Source organism: Amblyomma mixtum, chromosome 6, assembly GCF_055824585.1.
Source record: "Amblyomma mixtum isolate Tamu chromosome 6, ASM5582458v1, whole genome shotgun sequence".
Taxonomy (NCBI): domain Eukaryota; kingdom Metazoa; phylum Arthropoda; class Arachnida; order Ixodida; family Ixodidae; genus Amblyomma; species Amblyomma mixtum.
The window spans coordinates 26,625,415-26,642,641 of record NC_143017.1 but is presented as its reverse complement, the minus strand read 5'-3'; the positions used below and the strand labels follow the sequence as shown (position 1 = coordinate 26,642,641).

The window sequence follows — 17,227 nt, the reverse complement described above, 5'->3', positions numbered from 1 at the left end:
GATTTTCCTCTCCCTTATCTATCCGCCTCATCGGTGTGCACATTTCTCTTGGCAGTACTGTGCAGTTATTGGTAGTTTTTGTGGCCAGAAACGCTTTGCTTGTGTGCTATGCTGCTCAGCAGAAGGCACGCTGGGGCTGTGTTTTGTAACAGTTCTTTTTACGATTCATTCTTTCACTTCCTTGCCTTTTATTCATCAGTCAGCGACTAACATTGTTTGTTCAGCAGTCAGTCGTGATGGCATGAGTTGCAACTACCAGTGGTTAAAATTAGGGGTGTGCGAATATCAAATTTTTCGAATACGAATACTTGGTTCCGAATATCGAATCGAATATCGAATAATCAAGGACAGACACATTTAACCACTACAAAACATTATTTGAGCACCCAAGAACATTACGGTGCAACTATCAGTGATGAAATAAATACAAAAGGTTGGTGTGGCTGCACAAAAAAGTATCAAAGTCTCGAACATTATTCTTAGAACAGTGGAAATATCAGAGGAGATACAGCATTCATTAAAGCTAGCTTCCCATAAGCACAAAAGCGCGTTGCTGGGATGAATATAAAACGTTGTCGTGAAGGAAAACCTGCTGCTCCACATGGTCACGCAGAAGTAGTTCCCTTCTAGCTGGAACGGCTTCTCCAGCTACAGAAAATGCCCTCTCACTTGGCACTGAACTGGCACATATTGCGAGGCATTTCGTGCACAGCTCTGACTATACCAGCTTTGCAGGTATGGTATAGCCACAAAGAAGCTCACCAGCGCAGTCAGCTACTGCATGGCCCAACGTTACGCATTGCTCTGGGCGCCACCATGTTGTTATGTCTCTGTGGATGGGACTTGCGGACCGAAATGAACGCCGGTGCTCGCAATAGAATATTCGGTTAGATACGAATATTCGCGTCGGTTCGAATGTTCGCACCAACATGAATACTTGGATTTCGAATCGAATACGAATACTAAAACATAATATTCGAATTATATTAGAAAATTTCGAATATTCGCACACCCATAGTTAAAATGGCACAGTAATGAATCGGGAAAAGCATCGTTACGGAATACACTTGCTTGTGCAGTGCTTTCGCTACCTGTGTGAAAGAATGACAGCGCAGCATCTTTTTTTGTGTGTGTGTGTTTAATTTGTTGTAGCAGCTTGAGTGTTTTGTGCTGCCTTGTTTTGTGTTAGCCATATGTGTCGCTGTTAGCTTCAGCATGATTGTAGCTTATTTGCCCCTTGCACTATGTGTGGGTTTTCATGGTGTGTCCTTTTTTGCAAGTTGTGGCACGTTGCTACACATTTGAGTCATTTCACTTGTGCTGTGCACTACTATGTTCAGGCTTCTTCAAGCTTTCTTCCAGGATAAATAATCATTGTCTCAGAGTGAAGGCACTTTGAATGTTTACATTGCAGCAGGCTATGTTAGTTCTTGTCCTATCTGGACAATCCCCTCTCGCTTCCCTCGTTCTGTTTTGTTACTTGGAGCATGACAATTTGTGTTCTAATAGTTTATGCAAAGAACTTAACCATATGTTTTCTCCCATCTTTTCTCTTGCTCCCACACCCTCAACCTTTGCGCCTTCACTCTCATTCCATGGACGCCTGCATTTCACAAACATTTAAACACCTCTGTCATGTTCACTCACACACTGTCGCCACTTTCTTTCCTTTTACTGTTCTCCCTTTGTTCTTCGCTCGACTTTGGTGTGATGTCCCTAAATTTCAACACTACCCTTTCGTTCACTCTCGGAAACGTCACTTTTCTCACGCTGTTAATTCTTCATCCTGTCAACCTCCTCACGCTGCTTTCTTTTTTTTTTCTCCAAAACTCACTGGTTCTCACTTCATTGCTGTATCCGACACCCTGCCTGCTTTCGTCGTAAACCTCGCCCCTGTCTTTTGTCTTTCGAACTGCAAACTAACATCTGGCCTGGTCGCATATGCCTGTCTGTAACCTGCTCCATGAAATTTCAACCCTACATCTATGCCTCTGTGCCTTCCTCTCTCCCAAACTGGGCCGTTCCTTTCACCCTTCCTCGCCACTGTTGCCAACCCTTCCTCGTCGATCAGGCGAGGTGCCCGAAGAGGAGCGTGCCGGGCAGCAGGCCCGGCTGAGCAGCCTGGGCCTCCCGCTCACCACCATCATCATCATCGTGGTGGCCGCCGTGCTGCTGGTGCTGCTGCTGCTCGACGTGGTCTGCTACCTGCGCTTCCACTGGGGCTTCCTCTACTGCCTGCGACACGCGTGTGGGGGTGGCCGGCCGCCCACCAAGCCCGCTGCCGCGGATGACGCCAAGAGCAGGTGCGTTCGCGCTACGGTGCAGCTCACCAGCGCCGACTACCCCGGGGCTGAGTGGGGCGGTGTGCAGCGCTCGCTGCAGGTCCGCTACCTGCCCGAAGACAATGCGCTCTCCACGGAGAAGGCGCTCTTTTGGGGGGCTGACAACAGCAGTCGAGTGGCATTCACGTGATGGTTGAACTAGTTGGTCAAAGTCTACATGGTGGTTTGCGGGGTCCAGGCAGTCATTGTGGTGAGGGCAGTTGTTCAGGCACGTTTGTTATCCGTAATGTGTATGTTGTAGTGTGAACATACTCTACAATTGTAGATACATGCATTACTGATGCCCGCTTCCGGGTGCCAGTAATGTTCCATTATTAAAGAGCGCAAAATAGTGAGTGTGTACACAACAAAAGTAAATGCCACTAGTGCTATGGGATCTACATTTGTTGTATACGTCCTCATTTTTTTTTTTTTGCACAGTTTTATAACACAACCAAACGAGCTCACTCAGCTTTCTGTTCTTTTAAGCCAGTGATGTATCTTCTTTTGTCCAGTTTGTCATTAAAGCTTCAATGTATATGCAATGTTTTTAGTGCAGTTGACACAGGGTTAAGCAAAGCTTTTGCTGTGAAATTTCTTTTTACAATCAGTTTTTCTATAACTGATCAGTTTCGAACCAAAGTGCTGCTGCTGTTATACAAGAGTGCCATGTGCACTGAAAAAACTGTCCTCAGTCCTGTGGACATTGGCCATTTCGGTACTGTAGTTCTTGCGACAGCACATATCTGAGGCGAACAGAATATTGGGATTCGAGCCCCCTTTTCCCGCTTCCAACAGAGAGACCGGCAGATTAGTGTAGTGTGTGCTTAAAATGTTGTCTGGTTGTTTCACTCTCGATATCCTTCCTCTGTTGTTGCGCTTCGTCTGGCTGTACCTATTTCAAATGCTCAGAAAATGTTTCAAGTTTGCCGAGGTGCAGAGTTTTTCAAGGGAAGTGCATGACTTGGAAAAAAAAATGCTTCTACGCAGATGCCTACGGTAGGTGTCTGTTCTGAAGACTGTAGTTTGTGGCTTTGTCAGTACAGCAGTGCAGTGGCCGGCTGTGTGGCCACCGTGGCAAAGGCAGCTCTTGCATTTTGCACAGTGCATTTGTAGCTGGGAACAATGTGAAAACACTGGCTAAAAAGAAGTCCCAATGATATTGACTGCTAGCCTTGTGAAATTTTTTGTAAGTAACTTTCGTAATTCCTTGTAAAAGCTGTACAGTGAACACAGCCTGGTGAAAGTTCGTTGGATCTGTGCTTAAATTGTCAACCTACCATGGAAACTGATTGCAACCTAGTGGCTGGCTGTGGTGTGTGGACATTACCAGAGCCTGGCCTGTAATCTTTACCGTGCTTATTGCCAAAAACGAAGCCTGGCAGCTTGTGGGTGAAAGGATTGCTACTAAATTTGGAAGAACAACCACATGTTTTAAACTCCCTTTCCAGGCTGCCAGCCACGCGCTTGTTGTTTTCATTACAGCGAATAACTTTTTTTCTATTCGTAATTTTTCTACTTTTGTGGCGCTTCATACAATGTCAGGCCAGTGCCAGTGATTCCAACTGACAGTACAAATTGAAAAGTGCCCTGAAGGAATTGTGCTGCCCTCAGATGTTCCACTGAGCGAGCTCCCTAAACACAAACTGTTCTTTGCTCTGCTGTGTTTTCACCTGAGGCATGGTTGAGCTTTCCACCTTCGTCGCCGCAGCCCTCCCACAGTGATGGAACCCGACCAAGAGAAGACAAAGCCGAAGGCTGAGAAGTCAATCTCCACTGAGTAAGGTCCTTTCCCTTTGCCGCTGGGTTGAGCATCGTTTCTTCCCTGTGCGGCGGAGATTTCACTACCACTCATCTTGGCTCACCGGTACTAACTTGGGACGGTGGAACTTTCAGACTGAACCGGTTGGTAATCAGCTGTTGGCAACAAGGCAGAGGGAAGGTGCATCAGTCTGCTTCCCTTGTAGCCCTAATACATATGACACTTCCTTGCTCTCCTCTCTTGTGTGGTGCTGGCTGATGTCCTGTGGGAACACAGGTCTTGGACTAACCTTCTGGTTAATTCTCACTTCCCCGGTATGCAACCTTGTGTCAATTCAGCTAGTGTCTGCTGGTTCTTTGTGGTAGTCCAAATGGTCACCCTCTCAAACCGTGACGGTCAGTGTGAAGAAAAGGAAAGAAAAACGATGTGTTTTCACGCAGTAGCCATTCAGTCAACTGTGTTGCATCTGTTGCTCAGCTCAAATTTTGGTGCTACTTCTTTGCTCGTTTCACAAATTTTTTCAAGGGCTCCTTTGTACTCATCTCTTTGGGAAACGGTAACTAAATCCCTCCTTTTCTCCCACTATACGTTTTCAGGCATTGGCAGTGGTGGTGGTAGCTAGACGGTCTCTCCTTTCAGCTGCTCGAGGTGGTTTCAATGGGTTGCTCCCGCATCTCGCTGCTGCTTTTCTGTCTCGCTTACTGTTTTTTTGCTGCTGAATTTGTCCGTATGTGGGTGAGCCCAATGGAAGTGCTCTTGCTTCGTTTGCCTCACGATTGTGGTAGTGCACAATCTGTTGATTTTTTTATTGTTGTTGTTGATGATACTGCTTGGGCATTGAGTTCTTTGTCAGGCAGTTTTGACTGCGTGCATTTGCTGGCCTCTTCCAGCTGATTTGGCCTAATTTCGGTTGAATTGAAATTTACTGGGTTGGCAAGTTTGCCGGGAGAGTGTGACCGGGGGCCAAATTGCTTAACATTCAAATCGCAAGCCTCTCGCAAACAGGTCCACTAGCCCTGCTCCTATTGGTCAATATGTCCGACATCTGTGCTTATCAATGGGAGCAGGGCTTTGTGACCGTTTTGGGACTGTTTTGAGATTGCGATCATTCAGTAATACGGCCCCAAGGCAACTGGCGCAAGATAGAGCTAACTGGAGATTGAAATTTACTGTGTTACAAAGTTTGGTGGGAGAGCAGCCAGGGCAACTTGCACAAAATGCGACTGGCTGAGGATTGCTGGAAGAGCCCTTGGTTCTGCAGTGCAGAACTTGACTGAGCTTATTAGGGTTTAAAATGAACGAAGGGATTTGTTTTTTCTCTTTTTAGAGCTGAGATCATGCTTGAGGGAGTCTTATGAATAACTACTAGTTGAGTTGCCATGGTGCTCTTCTTGGGGCAACAACAGTTTTATGTGCCATTGGCCGGCAGTGTTGCATGCAGGCTGATGTTGACTGAGTGTAGGTTTTGAGGTGTCTTGCCTGGGATGGAAGTTCTTTTCTGCGTCCCCAGCACAAACTGTGGCAACTGAGATAAAGCTTTGCTACCACAGATCCTGTGGCTCACGACATTCTCTCGGTAGTTAGGGATACAGATTGATTATGGTTCTATCAGTATCTTGTCACAGTTGTTTGCCTAGTGGGAACTTCATCCACTAGCTGCTGAATGTAGTGTGTGCTGTTCTTGTCTTTCTGTGGTGCTGGCTGAAAGGAAAAAAAAAAAATCATTTAGCAGCTTCAACATAAATGTTGTTTCGGTCTTGCCTTCTTGATCGCCTGTACAAAGGAATGGTCAGAAAGAATTCAATGGTAAGTAGTATTCTTGTCAGTAAGTGAAAACTGCAGGCAGTTTACCCGTGTACTGGACATTTGTTTCGCTTTTGTTGTGTTCAATTGATTTCTCTTTTTTTTTTTTTTCCAATGAGCTCCTGTGAGACATGTGACCTTGCATGTATGGCCTGCTCTGCTAGTAGATGCCTAGTGTGTACGTGTGCTTCCCCCCGCCGTGCCTGGCCTGCCTGAATGTATGGCCCAGCTTGAGCCATGATTGAATCAGTTTGCCCTTGTTATGTTGTTTGCATTTTTATTTCCCCGGAACTGACATTTTTTTCTCCTTCCCTGGGCAATGCTGCCTTTTCTTTCTCTTCTTTTTTCTTTCCTTCTTTTCTTTCTTTTTTTTTTGCCATTAGCAAGGAATTGTTGAGCGCACCTGACGAGAAGACACGAGATGCCGCTGAAGACACTCCCATGATTGACACCAAAGGGTAGGCGTTAACCTCTCCGAGTTGGGGTGCTTTGGTTCCTTTTTTTTTTTACTATTTCCTTATCTGTTATTTTTCATCTTTAGTATTGCCTCTGGCTTGCTTTTACTTCGGAATGCCCTTCTTGGTTTTTGCTTTTTGTCACACATGCCTTTTTTTTTCTTCCCAGCCAAAAATTCTACCCAAAAAGTCCCCTTGGTTGCTTATGAATGTAAATGTGTATAGAGAAAACGCTGCAAGCATACCTTGTTACAATGAAATATTGCTTTCAGCCAAAGAGAGCATTGAAAAAAGTATCGTATATTAAGTGAAGGTTTTATATTCTAGCGGCCAGAAGCAATATTTGTCGTTCTGAAAGGAGCCCTGTTACCACGCATACCTGAAACAGGCATTTCAAAGTGGTCTGTCTGCCATTAGTGATCGCAGCAGTGCTTAGCAATGCATTGCTGACTTTTTATGCCAACTTGCAGGATGTTTCGAAAGCCACTTTCTTTTCTTATACTTAAAGAGGGGAACTTATTTGGCAGCAAATCTAGGGAAGTTCTTGGCAAAAAACAAACAAAAAAAACGTTGGACCAACAGTTCTAGAAAGTATCAACATACAACACTTTTTTTTTGACAGTTTCTACAAACCAACTTGCACTCAGTGTTGTCCACTTGTGAGAGGTACAAGATTCATCCCTGAAAGACATGCTGATGTCCCCAGAGGTTTAGCTGCCGCGGTGGCTCAGTGGTTATGGCACCTGGCTGCTGACCCGAAAGACGCAGGTTCGAACTTGTGGTGGTCGAATGTCGATGGAGGTGATATTCTAGAGGCCCGTGTACTGTGCGATGTCAGTGCACATGAAAGAACCCCCAGGTGGCCGAAATTTCCGGAGCCCTTTACTACGGCGTCCCTCATAGCTCGAGTTGCTTTGGGATGTTACGCTGCATAAACCAACCAAACTCAGAGGTTTATCGCAGTGTTTCAGCGAAGGCAGGTTAAGTTGACTAACCTCATTAGGGTTGCATTTGTAGACAGAAACTTGCAAACAGTGTTGGGACTCGTTGAATTTTATGGTTGTAAACAGCTATCATCACTGTGACCTTTGTTGGAAGTCGGTACAATGAAAACTGAACTGCAGGCTTGGTTTTTGAGATATCCGAAAATTTCTATTGCATGTGGCATTTGAGACACCGGGTGTGTCGGCACATTGCACAGCCTGTCTTAATGGAGGCCATTCAAATTTTGGTTTGGTTTAATACCTCACGGAGGTCATTAGCATTAACATTAATATATTTTGCACTACAAAACTGCAGAGAAGCTGCAAAATTTCAGAAACTGAAATGCTCAGCTTTCAGTGGAATTGTGAGAGGAAGTACCCATCTAAGTGGCTTCATGGTTATTCTATTTGGTTGTTAAGCCTAAGGGCGCAGAATGAAATCCTAGGTGCAGCGGCCGTGGAGACAAAATGAAGACACTTGTGTGCTGTGCAATGCAAGTGGATGTTAAACATCCCCAGGTGGTTGAAATTAATTCAGAGCCCTCCGTTATGATGCTTTTCATAGCTTGTGCGCAATTTTTGGACTCTAAGCCCCGTGTGCCATCAGGGACAAAAGTAACTGGCACCCCCCAAGCTGTGAACCATGCTGCTCTGCGTGTGGGCACCTCCTGACAGTGCATTCCTGGTGACTAGACCGGTGCAGTATGTAGTACTATACTATACCCAAGAACAAGTCGGAGTATTCTGTATGTAACTGAAATTTATGAAGCGGAAGTTTCCACTAGTCAAAATTCGACTCGGTAACGTTGTCATGTTGCTCGGAGTAGCACTGCTGTTTGATGGCTGACTTGTAGAGTCCTTTGGGGAGCAACAAGCTGTCGATCAGGCCGTTCCTTTTGCATTCTGGCGCCTGATGGCACTCTTTGGTGTGAACAGGACTGGAGCCAAATAAAACAGGCGAGTTCAGCAGCAGCAGTCTAAAGGAAATGCTCAATGAATTTTAATTGGCCGTGCTTGATGGGCCCTTTCAGGTGCTGCTCATTATTTTGACTCTGAACAAATAGTTTTGCTCCAGAATAGCATATCCGGACCTTAATAAAGTCACTTAACATTGCATTGAAGACCGCCAACTGTTAATTTTGTACCGCGTGCACAAAATTGCATACAAAGCATCACAGTGATTAGAAACTGTAGCACCAAAATACCAGTATGTGTGAATTATAAACCCCTAGGGGTTATAAAGTCTCATTGTGTTTCTAAAGTGCACCTGCACCTGGTGTCGGAAACCGAGAAAAAAATGGATATTATTGATATGGATAAATATGTCTGCAGGAAAATGTTGTCAGACGTGCTACAAAGCTCAGTGTTTTGAGAGAAATTTAGTTTATTCGCCTGTTTACATGGATGAGCACCCCAACGGCAATATGAACTATGAGAAAATTGCCTGAAATGAAGAAGACAGTGTAGCTGCTGCATACTGTCAGAAAAAGTGGCGAGTTACGTACACGGGTTACGTACACGGGTTACGTACACGGGTTACGTACACGGGTTACGTACACGGGTTACGTACACGGGTTACGTACACGGGTTACGTACACGGATTACGTACACGGATTACGTACACGGGTTACGTACACGGGTTACGTACACGGGTTACGTACACGGGTTACGTACACGGGTTACGTACACCTGGCGCCTGAAAGGGCTAAGCAGTGACGCTCTGGTGCTGTCCAGTAGATGCACTGGTAAATGTGATTTGCAGTAGTAGTCTTGGTTTGCTAGTGCATTGTTAATGCTGCAGGAAACTTAGGCTTACCTGGTAGGGAGCCAAGCATGGCACTGACAGACTGCTCATTTGGGCTGTTATGCTTACTTAGCCTTTCTGTCTGTAGAAATAAATGGGGCCAAATGGGGTGCCTTTCTTTTATTGCTTTTTTTTTTTTTGCCCGCTGCGTTTTCTTCTGTCGCTGTTGCAGATAATGCAGCTTTCACAAAGCTCTCATTGTCGAATGGCTTGAGCTAGGTGTGCCCAGGAATGCGGGCTGCATGTGCTCAACTTAGCCGCGGCTTGGTCTGTTGTGGCTTTGCTTGTTTGCATATTTATTTACCAGCTGGTCTTTAGTACACCAAGGGCACCTTCTCTGAGAGGGGTCAGTGTTTGCTCAATGCACTTGGAAACTTCGAAAATGTCTGTTGGCTTTGACTGACTAGCTTTTTTTTTTTCTTTGGCAGTTGGAAGGTTTGATGCCGGGTGCTGCTGCCTACCCTTGAACTCTGTATGCTTGCCCTTATGCTTCGATAAAACACGCTTTGAAGCGTTCTCTGCCAACAGTGTCAATTGTCACATCTGTTCAGTGTATGGGGACTTTTAGTCTGTACATTGAGTACAGTTAGTCATAAGCAATTATACTATAGTTCACCTCATCGTTTGGGGCATATGAAAGTCCCGTCACACACGTTCAACATGCAGTATTTCATAACTGCTTTTGAGCTGTGTACCACTGTTCATAAACTCGTGCCACCAGATGGGATAGACTCAAAGGGGCACCTCTGTGTTTGAATTCATACTTTATGGTGGTTACACAGACTACTGTGTGAATGTACTTTAAAATTAAAAGAGGAAAGCTTCAGAGGAATAAAAAAATAACATCAGCATACTTGGTGCAGTACTCGCAGCAGGTTTGTCTGGAGTTGGATAGAATGATGCGGAGCAGCTATAAAAAGGTCCTTTTTCCTGCAACGGCCTCAACTCTGCTAGTAATTGTGGTGATGATGGTGGCATTACCTACTTAGGTTACTGGCCCTTGCAAACTGGTTGGTGAATGTTGCCCACTGCTGTGAGCTCTGCATCTTAGGCCCAAGCTCTTTGGCAGAATGATTGGTTGGCCTCTCCTGCAGAAGTTTGAAATTGCCTTTATTTTAGGGCATCAGCCCTGATAGCTGATGCCCTAAAGCTCAAAAAACAGATCTAGAGCACTTTGTTGGTGCTTAAACATATTGGGTGCAGTGCGAAAGGGCGCGCAAAGATGACAAAGAAAGTAGGCTTATAAGCTTGTCAAGGCATACATTATCCCTTTCATCTTGCATCTACTGAACCATGCAACAGCTCATATTTAAGGAAGATGCTGCAACTTGCACGGGAACTTATTTCAGTGGTACTAACGGTTGCAACGCTTTTTAAATTATGTTTAAGTGTACGGCCTCTTTTTTTTTTCTTCGTTATACTATGTGTGCAGTTGCCAACTGTTCACTCGGAGTCAAAAATATTTGCTTTGAACTGAAAATTCACTTTAACATATGCCTAGTGGGTAGTTAACCCTTTCACTGCCAGGTTTGTTTACTCACAGCTGCACACACCCTGCCGGGTTTTTTTTGCATGTTAGTTTCCTGGAAAGTTTTTGCTAGTAACGTACTAAAATGCTCTACAGGGCATGTAGACATGTTTATTCAGGATAATCTTATAGATATTAGTTGTACGAATCAAATCTTCCAGCACCAATCGTGCCTGTCGGATTTCCTCTTGTTACACGGATTTTTCGGTGGAAGGGGGACTTCATCGCTGACATCACTCGACAAGGCACTTAAAGGCTCCTTACTCGTTCTCATTATCATTGGACTCCGAATTCACATGCAGTTTTGAATTCCTTCGTCCGTCAAAGCACGGACAAGTGTGACACATTGCCTCACATGGCTCCTGTGCGGAAACCAAAACGAAGCGACTCGGATGTGGAAACATGCGCGCTATCTGTTATGTAAAATTTACCCTACAAGATCTATGAGTTTTATAATAAGGGAGTAATTACTCATTGGCATCCACCCAAGCGCAGCCATACGGCTGCAAAGGAAAGCTATACAGCTTTCTCAGAAACTTCGTAGTTAAAGAAAAATTCGTCCTGGTCCGGGGTTCGAACCCGGAACCACCGCCACACCGGAGCAGTCGCTCTACCAATTGAGCTAACCGGGACGGCAAGCTTATGGTAGGGCGAGAGCGAATTGATCAGTAACTCGAAGTGGGAAAAGTGTTGGAAAAGTGTTTGACCAACACTTTTCCCACTTCGAGTTACTGATCAATTCGCTCTCGCCCTACCATAAGCTTGCCGTCCCGGTTAGCTCAATTGGTAGAGCGACTGCTCCGGTGTGGCGGTGGTTCCGGGTTCGAACCCCGGACCAGGACGAATTTTTCTTTAACTACGAAGTTTCTGAGAAAGCTGTATAGCTTTCCTTTGCAGCCGTATGGCTGCGCTTGGGTGGATGCCAATGAGTAATTACTCCCTTATTACAAATCTACTCCACCTTGGGGGATTCCCCTAAACATTTGACCGATCTATGAGTTTATAGCGTCTCTCCATAGATGGCGCTACATGTTTGCATTGTTTTTTTTTTTTTTTACACGAGTATTATTGGGAGCGGCAGGGGGTGAGTTAAGAAGCCAAAACGAGTTAACTCGGGAGAGGCAGGGGGTGTGCATATGTGGTAGCCCGAGTTATCTCAGGAGTGGCGGTTTAAGGGTTAATTTTCCTAGATGAATGGGCACAGTAAGTCCGAGTAAACCCGCTACAAGGCACTGCTTTCCACTGGAGGCGGTTTCGGTTGTCACCCGTGCAGTGGCATTCCATCTCGAGTGGAGTAAAATGCTTTCCAGGCACACGTACAAGTGGAATGGTGGGTCATTAACTTGCCGGCCAGACTTTTTCCTCTGTAGAGTGCTTGCACCAATTGGCAGGCTGACTGTGTTTTCCGGTCTGTTTCTCTTTGTCCCTCTCGTGCTGCTGCAGGCTTAAGGACGGCAAACACGACATGAAATTTGAGCCCGCCGACAAGAACCACTCGCTGAAAGGTTCCAAGTCGAGCATCGCCAAGGACAGCATGGTCTGACGCTTTCCCTGCCACGAAGTGGGACGATCGCCGCCCCCTTCTGCCGCCGACGCGAGTCAACATTGCGAGCGCCGCTGCAGCTAGGTGCCGATGCGGATGACAGGAAGGCAGCGGAGAGACACCTGCGGAGTTGCTCTGTCCGTGTGTGTGACCACTCGCTCACTCAACTGGGACTCTGTGGAGGAGGAGTGCCGGGACTCGCTCCTGTCGTGTTTTCATTTCCTTCTTGTTCATCAACTGTTTTTCTTTTCTTTTTCGTAAGCTACATTGCCACCAAGAGCGTGCTTTTTCTGCTAGGTGCAGTCAGTAGGTTCTCATATTAAAGCTTTTGAACAACAGGTTTTTTGTGGTGGCAGGAGTCCACTTCTCTTTGCACTTGTCACTCTTCTTGAACTCGTGTTGCCATGATCAAAATGTTTGGACTACTGCTGTAGTGGACGACAGCGATGTCCTTGCTTTCTTGTGCTCCAAGGACTCGCTGAATTGCCTTTGGTCTTGTTCAGGGATGGTTGTCGGTGTGGACTGCGCCTGGTTCTTGTGCATCGATGGGCGTGCTCGCACGCTAGGTCGATGGCACTTTGAGCACAACGCATTGCAGAAAGGAGCCTGTTTATGTATAAAGTGCACAGGTGTTGTGTTTTCTCGTTTTTGCAGTTCCTTGTACTGCTAAATGTAAGAGTCCTCGAAGGCAGACTACAACACTCTCATTAACCCTGCAGCTGTGTCTTCAGCTTTTTCTCTTTTTTGTTTTTCGGCATTGTTGTTGTTCAAGGACACTGCAGTACTTTTGTGTGTTGAAGTCATTTAGTGCTGCATTGCCGTCATCTGTTGTGGACAGCTATCCTAGTGTTATATTACAGAGTAATCACATCGAATCATTCCATGTAAACTACTTATCTTGAAACATTCTCTTTTTGTTTTGCTTTTTAACTGTTTTTATGGACACAACTTGACGTTTTGGGAATGCTGCAAGAAGTGGTGTTTTCACAGGATACCATTTTTTTTTTCCTTTAGCTTGATGGAGCTGTTTTTATTTACATGTGCATATATGAATATATATATATAGTAAATATTTTAAAAGTGTATTTCACTCTGGGGAGTGAGAAGAAACTGATCTCCTGTCTAGTTTCATGAATCTCCCAGCATTTTCACTCTTTCCCGGGGCCCCGAGTTCCTTTTATTTCCTTTTGTTTGACCGGGTTTTTCTCTTCACTGGGAGGCTCTTGACCCTCAAAGATCTTTTGTAACCAATGTGCGTGCGTGTTCATGTGTAAGCATGCTTGTGGAACCCTTTGTATAAAGCATTTCCTGATGTATTAACCCCCCCACACACACACACACTTTCTTTTTTGTTCTGCCCAGACTTTCCATCGTGTCAGCTTTAGGTGTCATGCTGTCATACCTTGTCGCATGCCATAGGAGCTTAAAGGTAGTGAGGGACTGGGCCCAGCATTTCTAAAGCTGTCTGAACCTCGGCTGGTCTGTAGTAACCAGTAGCCAAGGGTGCAGCTGTGTGAGCTTTCAAAGTGCAGTTTGACAGCCAAGTCATGCGGTGATAAGGCATTTAACCTGAAGGCCTGTTCAGGCCTTAAGCCAAAGGTGTGTAGCCAATGCCATTCTTCCTCCCTTCAAGCAGAGTTCTGTGTTTACTACCCAGCCATCGTGCGTGGCGTCACAGTCCATTGTAGAGTTATTCCAGTGCAGAAACTTAAGAATGAAAGTAGCACGTGGCTGAAAAAAAAGCGTCTCACTTGTGTGTCCACTTGTTTCATTGCTGTAATTTATTTTCTTTCTTTTTTTTTCCTCATGCAGTACCTGCAAATCCTAAAAAATTTCTTCCGAGACCAGTGGGCGTACTGTCATTGCATTCCTCTGTCCTGAGCCCCCCAGCGTTACTGCCGACCACAAAAGTGATAAAATGTGAGAAAAAAAATACTATGCCACATATTGTGGTGTGTCGAAGGTGCTTTGAAAGGGGAGGGTGCTGGGTCTGAGTGTTCTTTGCTCGTGACATCGCTCAAGACTGAACTAGCGATCAAAACACTCTTTAGTTGGTCGTTGTTTGCAAGGTGCGGAAAGCTTTTATGAGCAGGTTGTTTGAGGGGAGATTCTCTGCTGGAGGCATTGTTAACAGCTAGACGCACTGGTAGTAGTTTATTTTAGCAAGTTACATCATGCTTTTTGCTGAAAAAGATCGTTGTTGCTGTTGGTTCTTCCATAGACTCATCCGATGGGCTCTATTAGTGACAGTTTCACTTGCATTGCGGCCGCCTCGTTGACTTCTGTATTCGCTAGGTCAGGTTAAGACTAAATCATCGTGCTCAGCTTTGCGGTAAGGATTAGTATCTCGCCCCTTGACGACTGTATTTTTGTACATCAAACACCTTAGGCACAACAGCCAATGTCAGGTATTTGTATAAGAAGAAAAAGAATGTTGTGTGCTCCAAAGCAGCGAACTTTATTATTGCTCCGAGCTGTTCTCTGCGTCGACCAAACATTATTGCGCTTGCACTATTTATCTGTCCATCTATATCTTTCGAACGCTGCCTACACAAGTGTGCGAACTTTGCGTCTGCCTTCGCGGTGGGTGGAAGCGCCATTAACTCTACTGGTGTAGCTTTTTCTGGGTCCTGACGCGTGAACGGTGAGCTCACATCAAAAGCAACGAAGGAGGGGGGTGGAAGTGACAAAATTGGCGCGAAACAACGCTGACGCCACTTGACACGCAAGGGGTCTTTCTCGCCAATGGCCGCGCTAGTTTCGGTTTCGGAGAGGGCTTGCTTTCCCTCCTCTCGCAGCGTCTGCGCACGCGGCGTTTTTTTTTTTTTTTTGTCACCTTTCCCCAACGCTGCGGAGGCGAGCCGTCGGAGAGGGCGTCTCGTGGGGTCGCCGCCGGCTGTCGCAAGAGGGTATTTCCGGCTGGCGCCGTAGTCGGCCGTTGCCGCCGCGAACGTGTCTTCCGTGTCGCGCAGCCGTAACCCCGTCTCGTTAAAGCTGTGAACCGCAGTGGAAGGCGCGTTGGCTTCCCTAACGCTGCATAGTTTTAGCGGTGCAGTGTGTACAGGCAGCTATGTAAAGCCCGCTCGTTCCCCTCTCGGAGTGGGTGCAGAAGTCAACGAGAACGGCGGTCCGCTCTTACCGTCCTCACGCTTCTGCTTCGACAGAAAAAAAAATAAAAGAAAATTGAAAATAGAAATGCACGGTTTCGCTCCCATATTGTTCATGCACTTGTTCGCGCGGCTACCTGAGGTGCCCCTCTGGGAGAAAAAAAAAAGGTTTGGAAACTGTTGCAGTTCAGTTTTGAAGTGGCTGGCTGCCAGACCCGCTTGCAGGAAACGATCGAACCTCCGTTGTCTTCGAGACGGCGTGGTCTCTCTTTTTACGTGCTCTTTGAAACTTGCGGCGCTGACCTTGGCTAAAGGAGTTGATTCACTGCGTCTTCTGCAGCGCGTACTTAAGCTTTCTTCGAAGTAAGATCGCGTTTGCTTCCTGAAAAGCGGCCTTGGCAGCTCCACGACACACCGAGCGGCTACGTTTTTTTTTTTTTACTTTCAATTCGGCGTGACGCAGTTCTACGTCGCCGCGAGTTCTGTAGGCGAAATTGTCGCATCTTCTGGGCGCCATGCGTCGAGGGTCTGTAGTAGGAAGTTGCGAATGGTTGTACGTTTTTTGTGTGATGCGCCGTGGAAGTGTTTGAATGTGTGAATGTACAGCCCATAAGATCAAAAGAAAAAAAAAAGGTTCTGGTTGGTTATGAATGGCACTCGTTTTCTGAGCGTATATATATAAATGTCTATACATATTATATATATACATATATGCGTTCGCACTGTAGCGCTTTAATGACGTTTCATCTTGTTTCATTAAGGGTTGTAAAGTTTTTAAGGTCTGCAGCTGGAACTCGGTCTGTGACGTGTGTGCGTTAATAAAGTTGATTCGTAAAAAACAACCGGAGTTTGTTCGGTGGTGTCTGCCTTGCGTTTTTTGGGGCACAAACGTGCTTGGGAATTTGTTAGCCCACACAGACACGTTTCAAGAGCAGCGGGAAGCAAATATAGGGTTGGACAAACGTCGTCGCGCTCATCTGCATTACGCAAGCCGCGGTTGGAGCAGACTGCGTGGAGATACAGGTAGAAGCAATATGAAAGGGAACATGCGAGGGCCACTGCGCTTACCGCGCATGCGCCCGGTACCGCCCATTCTTCTCCGCTGTCGGCGGCATCTCATAATCACTTTTCTTTATGAGCAGCTGACAAGCAGATACTGTTTGAACAGCTCGTGTTCAGGGCCACGCGCAACAAAGTGGTTGGTATTTCGCGTAGTTCAACCATGCGAAAGCATGTGTTCGTTCTTCTCTTCTTTCTGACGTCTGCATGTGCACGCAACCGCGTTTCTCGCCCATCATCACACCCTCTCCACTCGGCGGCAGCTGTCGCGACGCTCCTCTGTACTTTCCGAAGCTTCCTGCCATTGGCTGCAGCTTGCGCGACGGACCTCCAAACTGTCTCTTGCCCGGGGCTGGTAGGTCTGCAGTAGCACTTTCGCCCTAAAAATGGCGGTAGATTTGCGTATTTAGGGCTACTCTGAATAGTTGCGCTATCGCTGGGTGGCCATTGTTTCGCACTATTTATAGTCCTCTTGCCACATGGTCACGTGACCTTGCGACGTCATCACAAACTGCCAGTTGTATATGCATTTGTCACGTAGTGGTGACGGCAGTACGCAAGTCGGGAGGACAGTGAAAGTGGCATTCAAAAGAAACTATTTGCCTGTTTTATCCCGTTAAGTATTGTAGTAACTCAATGACTTCGCGTCGGCGTTAGTAACAAGCATGCGCGTCGCAGCGAAAATTTCGAACTTGTTGAAACCTCGTCGCTCATCGCAGCGACGGCTCAAAACTGGTTTTTTCCGCCGCGGCGGCAGGATTCGCTAGCATTTTCGCTTGGATGTGAAACAGGCTGTAGGGCAATGGTGAAACACCGGGGAGGGGGGGGGAGGGGGAGGCAGTGCGCAGCAGGACAATAGCGT

At 46.3% G+C, this 17,227-nt stretch overlaps 1 protein-coding gene across 4 annotated transcripts in view; it reads left to right on the top strand.

Moving 5' to 3' along the window:
* The window catches only part of Fas2 (neural cell adhesion molecule fasciclin 2), a 131,696-nt gene extending 115,548 nt beyond the window's left edge, over positions 1-16,148 (top strand). For 2 of the 4 annotated variants that reach the window (XM_089547705.1, XM_089547702.1), the window contains 4 exons: positions 2,072-2,303; positions 4,033-4,101; positions 6,270-6,344; positions 12,100-16,148. In XM_089547705.1, coding sequence (XP_089403831.1) covers positions 2,072-2,303; positions 4,033-4,101; positions 6,270-6,344; positions 12,100-12,199 — 476 coding nt within the window. In that variant the 3' untranslated portion in view covers positions 12,200-16,148. The remainder of the gene's footprint in view (positions 1-2,071; positions 2,304-4,032; positions 4,102-6,269; positions 6,345-12,099) is intronic. The other 2 variants (XM_089547703.1, XM_089547704.1) reach the window with 2 other exon arrangements.
* Positions 16,149-17,227: the final 1,079 nt, after the last annotated feature.